General features: G+C 44.7%; 1 protein-coding gene across 1 annotated transcript; it reads left to right on the forward strand.

Moving 5' to 3' along the window:
* The first annotated feature begins 728 nt into the window (after positions 1 to 728).
* LOC147631201 (pentatricopeptide repeat-containing protein At2g03380, mitochondrial-like) lies at positions 729 to 5,491 on the forward strand. The gene has a single exon (XM_086809540.1). The coding sequence runs from the start codon at positions 777 to 779 to the stop codon at positions 4,326 to 4,328; it is 3,552 nt and encodes a 1,183-aa protein (XP_086665666.1). The 5' UTR covers positions 729 to 776; the 3' UTR covers positions 4,329 to 5,491.
* The last annotated feature ends 1,270 nt before the right edge of the window (positions 5,492 to 6,761 follow it).

Genomic DNA, 6,761 nt, shown 5'->3' on the forward strand with positions numbered 1-6,761 from the left:
GTTTAAGTGTCCTCCTAGTTGTCTAGTTCCTACCGATCTAGTGCTCATTCCTAGCTTGGCCATGCCCGTCTGCCTTGGTAGTAGTGGGGTTTCCATTTTCACTACTAGACATTTTGGGCCTTGATGTGCTTCTTCATGTGCATGATTCTTCTCCATTTGGGTATCTTTACCATTTGTTCATCATAATCATAATTTGGTGGGCACCAATGTGCATGATTTGAAGGATGTGATTTGGACAAGGTAATAAGAGAAAGACATGGTAAAAACCCAGGCCACTAGCGAAACCGAGTTTTTTCTCGAGTTGGGTCCAAACTTGGGCGCCTTTTGGAGTTCACCAAGCAATGTGTGTGGGATGTAGTCTCACACCACACTATGGAATATAAACATGGTCAAGACTCATGCGCTATCGAGTGTATGAACACCAATCTATTCAAATTTCTTAACCAATTTTGACAAAATGCACCATGTCTCGCTGTGTCTAATTGGTGCAGACATGAAGTCACCAAGCCTATTGATTGTCAGGATTTGGGCGCTATCGAGTGTGTGAACACCAATCTATTCAAATTTGACAAAATGCACAATGGACGCTTGTGTCTCTCGCTGTGTCTAATTGGTGGAGACATGAGCCTTCACCGTGGTGTAGTTTCACACGACACACTATTCTGCAATGTGGACTCGGGCACTATCGAGCGTATGAACACCAATGTATTCAAATTTCTTATTTAGTTATGGCTGTGTGTACTTGGTGCAGACATGAGGTCGAGAGATGACGAGGGATGACGGTTCTTCCTTTTCGATGCAGGAGTGCAAGTCGTCCACTGCTACAAGCACCAACATCACAGTCACAGCAGCAAGAAAGAACAAGCCCACAACAGGAGAGCCAGAAGAAGAATGGGCATCTCTTCCCGAAGCCGTCGCAGTGGTGTGACAGCCCTCGTGGGCACACAGAATCTCGCGGCAAAGAGTCCCTCTGGCTTCCGTACAATCAGCACAGGTCCCCATGGAATCAGCAACATTATCATCATCATCATGATGCTGATGATGCTCATCACGGTCTTGTCCGTGGTCTGGGCCGTCTTGTCTCAATGACCCTGTCTGATGGTGATGGTCATGATGATGATGATGATGATGATGATCTACATCAGCAGCAGGAGAGATGGCACAACTCCTTCTCTGCAGGTTTATATGATGAAGATCACCTTCAAACTCTCTGCAGCAAAGGACAGCTGGACAGGGCTATGGATGCCCTTTCTCACATGGATACAGCCCCCTCTAGAAACATCTACCTCTCTCTTCTAAAGTTGTGCAGCAAGAAGAAGGTCTTGAATCAAGCCAAGCAAGTACATGCGCATCTCATCCGACATAGGATTGAGCTGACCGGCTTGCTGGGTGACTACTTGGTTGTAACGCTGGCAAACTGTGGCGCCATAGAAGACGCTCGCGATATATTGAATAATTTACGTCGGCGTACTGTCTTCTCTTGGACTGCCATAATTTCTGCTTACACGGAGTGTGGCTGTGGGCAGGATGCTCTTAAAATGCACCAATGTATGGAAGAGGATGGGGTGGAGCCAAGTAGTTATACCTTTGTCAGCCTCTTCAAAGCTTGTGGCAGCATACCAGACCTTGGAAAGGGCAAGAAATTGCATGCTGATGCACGCAGGAGAGGTTTCACATCCATTGTCTTTGTTAGCAACACCCTTGTGAGTATGTATGGCAAGTGTGGGGCAGTTGCAGAGGCAGAGGATGTGTTTGGAGGACTGTTGCAACGGGACATCGTGACATGGAATGCGATGCTCTCGGCATATGTTCAGCAGGACCAAGGAGAGAAGGCCTTACTGTTGTACAGACAAATGCAACAGGAATGTGTGAGTCCAGACCGGCACACACTCGTGTTTGTCCTTCAGGCATGTGGTACCCTTGTATCTAAGGAAGAATCTCTTGCTCTGAAGGGACAGTCAACCAAAGTGATGTCTCTAGAAATCGGACAGGCTTTACATGCTGAAGCTGACAAGAAGAACTTTGCAGCAGATGTCTTTGTTGGTACTGCCCTTTTTAGTATGTATGCCAAGGTTGGGGATGACATGGAAGCAGAGCACGTGTTTAGTGCCTTGTCCCATCGTGATGTTGTGTCATGGAATGCGATGCTTTCAGCATATGTTGAGCAAGGCCAAGGCGAGAAGGCTTTACTGTTGTATAGGCGGATGCAAGTGGAAGGCATGAATCCAAACCAGCTGACATTTGTGATCGTCCTCAAGGCATGTGGCACCATTGCAGAGAAGCAAGATTCTCTTGCTATGGATGGACAAGCAACTGAAGTGATGCCTCTTGAAGTTGGACAGGCATTACATACTGATGCCCAGAGGGAGGACTTTGCATCAGATACCTTCTTTGGTACAGCCCTTTTGAGTATGTATGGCAAGTGTGGGACTATATTGGAAGCTGAGGACGTGTTCAGTGCACTGTCCCAACGTGATGTAGTGTCATGGAATGTACTCATCTCAGTGTATGTTCAGCAGGGCCAAGGAGAGAAGGCTTTACTGTTGTACAGACAGATGCAAGAGGAAGGTGTGAGCTCAGACCAGCACACACTCGTATCTGCCCTTCAGGCATGTGGCATTCTTGCAGAGAAGGAAGAAGCTTTTGTTGTGGAGGGACGATCAATTAAAGTGATGCCTCTAGAAATTGGACAGGCATTACATGCTGCTGCCCACAAGAAAGGCATCACGTTGGATGTCTTTGTTAGCAACACCCTCGTGAGTATGTATGGCAAGTGTGGGACCATTGTGGCAGCAGAGGATGTTTTCGGTGCTTTGTCTCAACATGATGTTGTGTCATGGAACTCAATGCTCTCAGCATATGTTCAGCTGGGCCTGGTAGGGAAGGCTTTACAGTCATATAGACGGATGCAAGAAGAAGACATCAGCCCAGATCATTTGACATATGTGGCTTTCCTTCAGGCATGCGGCATCCTTGCAGAAAAGGAAGAACCTTATGTCAGCAATGGAGGATCAACCAAAGTGATCTCTCTTGAAATTGGACAGGCATTACATGCAAATGCCTGCAGAAAGGGTTATACATCCGACGTGCAAGTTGTTAACACCCTTGTGAGTATCTATGGCAAGTGTGGGACCATTCATGAAGCAGAGGATGTGTTTAGAGAATTTCCACATCGCGGTCTTGTATCATGGACTGCAATGCTCTCTGCATACGTTGAACAGGGCCAAGGGGAAAGGGCTTTGCAGTTGTACAGCCAAATGCAAGAGGAAGGTATGAGTCCAAATCAGCTGACGTTTGTGATTGCCCTTCAGGCATGTGGCATTCTTGCAGAGATGGAAGAGGCCCTTGTTGTGGAGGGAAGGTCAACCAAAGTTTTATCCCTGGAGATAGGACAGGGTCTACACACAGATGCCCTCATGAAGGGCTATACATCAGAAATCCTTGTTGGTACCCTTCTTGTGAGTATGTATGGCAAGTGTGGGGCCATTATGGAAGCTGAAGATGTTTTCTTTGTGTTATCACACCATGATGTCAATGCTTGGAACGCAATGCTCTCTATATATGTTGCACAGGGACAAGGAGAGAAGGCTCTGCAGTTGTATATAGAGTTGAAAAAGGAGGGTGTGACTATGGACGATGTTACATACATCTCCATTCTGCAAGCCTGCAGTGAAACAGGGAGCTTAGAGGTATGCACTGAGATTCACTTCCATCTTGTCAGTGCAGGGTATGATCGGATTTCCTCTATGGCAGCCACTCTAGTTCATACATACGGGAGTTGCGCAAGCATGGTAGAAGCGGATGCGGTATTGGATGGACTTCCCAAGCCTGATGTGGTGTCGTGGACTGCATGCATATCTGGTCATGCAGGTGAAGGAAGCCTCATGGCAAGTGAGCATGTGTTTGAGAAATTGCAACTGGCAGGTATGAAGCCCGATGGAGTAATGTTCACGTCAGTTCTCTCAGCCTTAAGTCATACTGGCCTTGTTGTCGAAGGACTCCAGTACTTTGAATCCATGAACAGAGATTATGGCATAACTCCAGCCTTGAGGCATTATAGTACTATGGTAGACCTCCTCGGGCGTGCAGGGGACTTCAAGAGGGTAGCAAACATCTTGGAGAGGATGCCAATGCAAGATGATCTAAGCTTTTGGTTGTGCTTGCTGGGTGCATGTCGTCTGCATGGCAATTTAGAGCTGGCAAAACAGGCATTTGGTCATGCAGTGAAGCTGCAGCCCAAGCAGCCAGCTGCATATATTTTGATGTCAAACATCTATGCCGATGCTGAATTCCAAGAGTGCACACCCAAGGTGGAAAACTGTAGTTAGAATGAAGGTGAATGGAGGAAGCCTAGAAGGCTGAAACCCCTGTTTATTTCAGCCTTTACAAAGAAAATATTTGTATGACCTGCTATGTCAGATGGGAAAAGAGTTGAAGGAGAGTTTATCGACACACAAAGCACAATGTGGTTGATAGACTACATACTTATTGGCCCTGCTAATCTGCCATGAATACAAAAGACTGATGCAAGAGAAAATGATTGGCTCACATGCAGCCATTCACAGAAGTTTAAGTGCATGAAAAGAGCATCACTATGCCACAAGGCTGATATCTGTATTGAGGACTCCAATTCAACTGGCAATCCTTTATCATGGAGGGAACTTTTAGTCTACAGGCTGTACATGCTACAAGCTAAGCAAATGCTCATAATAGTTCTCTAGATAAGAAAGCAGAGTTGAACTGGCTGGCGTTTTGGGAGTGGATTAGGAGCTGGGGGATCAATTTACAAGCTGGGGTCTGGCTGCATTAGGAGGACATATGGGATGGATCGAGAATTAATGGTGTCCATGCACATACGGCATTGTAAAGATTCGACATGTACAAAAGGGATGACTAAGATTTGTGATTCAAAGGAGGTACAATTACTTCAAGCTTGATGCAAGCGCTAAGTGGTCCGTGCTTGCTAGCTCAGGCTTGAACCTATCTATGTAAGGTGGCAAAAGGGTAATGCAAAGTGGGAGGTTTGAGGCCTACCACATCCCTTCTGAAAGGGTCATGTTACTCTGCTGTCAACTCAAAACAAACAACATAAAGGAATAAACAAGCTGCCAGTCCTTTACCATAGACAATGGGTATTGCAAAAACCCTCCCCGTGGTAGTAATCTAAACAAATCTTTGATTGACACCCATGGCTTCAGTGAAGCATAAACCTAATCGAGCTTAGCTTCAGGTAATTAAGAACTGGTTGACGATATGTTGGCAAGCTTCATATCACTACATTTCACCAAAAGAGGCTATGAATTTGGTAAAGGTCACGGGGTAGGAAGTGGAACTTCAAAATGAATTGAGCGCTACATCTAAGGAAAAAAAGTGTGCCCAAATTGGCCAAAGCATGTAGCCAAGTTGGCAAGTTACTGAACTCTTGAGGGAGGGGTTCAATCACCACTTTGTTACGATCAATGGACACCCAATCATTTTTGCCTTGGGTAAACTCTAGACTCTCTTTGCTCTGATGGGTTGATTGGGGTGTGTGAAATAAGGCCTCAGGATGTTTTTTCCAAAATCTTCTCACGTTTGCCTTTGCATCACTTGATTATTAGGAGCTGAGAAGGTTACACTTAGCATCAAGGGAAGCTCTTATTTCAATGAAACCCAATTGAATGGGAAGCCAAAACACGCTATAAAGAAGAGAAAGAAAGATGGAACGAAGGAGATAGAGAGGGGAGAAAAATCTCGTGTGTTGGAGAGAGAGAGAGAGAGATTTATAGGTGAATCTCCTCTACATTTCTTGATAAATGTGGTAGTAACGTCAGCTATTTGAGAGTGATTTTACGAGCCTGATGTGTATTATCCAATGGATAATGCCAAGACTCTTGCGAAATTTGGCATATTTTTGCACAAGCATTTATATGTTGCATCCATGCTTTGAAAGGATTGTTACAAAAGTAGAATGCTTGAGCAGTTGGAAAATTTGGAACAAAATACCACACCATTGGTTAACATTACAACACACGGTTGCTCACTTTTCCGACAAAATACCACACCATTGGTTAACATTACAACACACGGTTGCTGCAAATTTTCCAACTGCTCAAGCATTCTACTTTTGTAACAATCCTTTCAAAGCATGGATGCAACATATAAATGCTTGTGCAAAAATATGCCAAATTTCGCAAGAGTCTTGGCATTATCCATTGGACAACCGTGTGTTGTAATGTTAACCAATGGTGTGGTATTTTGTTTCACATTTTCCAACCACCTTTTGTAGATACGCCAAGTGCTCAATGATATAAGATTATGGGATCTAGCCGAGTCTACCACGTGTGAGGCCATAACATTATGTAATGCATTTTTAGTAATGAGAAAAACATAACAAAAGAATGTATTTGTAACTCCTTGAAAGGATATTTTCATATGCTTCTAGGTTACCAAACTATTGTTAATCACAAATGAGTCTTGAGTCTTCTCTCTTGCTCTTGTGTTTTCATAGCTTGCATGCTTGCTTTCTTCTTTATTGGATGACTGCTTGTGGATGGTTGGATGTTCACTTGATGTTATTCTTGTGTGATCTCTCCCTCTTCCTCTCACTCTCATTGGTTAGCTCTCTCTTCTCCCTCACCCTCTTGCAGAAAGCACTCTAAGCATTGTAGTGGAGATTGAGCTCTTCCATAACTCTCTCCTCTTTTCTCTCTACCCATTTGCCAAAGCACCATTAACCTAGCTTCTCCACAAGAGAGTGTTGTCTACTTTAGATTGCTAGA

Source organism: Cibotium barometz, chromosome 15, assembly GCF_041138505.1.
Source record: "Cibotium barometz isolate CiBa-2024 chromosome 15, ASM4113850v1, whole genome shotgun sequence".
NCBI lineage: Eukaryota > Viridiplantae > Streptophyta > Polypodiopsida > Cyatheales > Cibotiaceae > Cibotium > Cibotium barometz.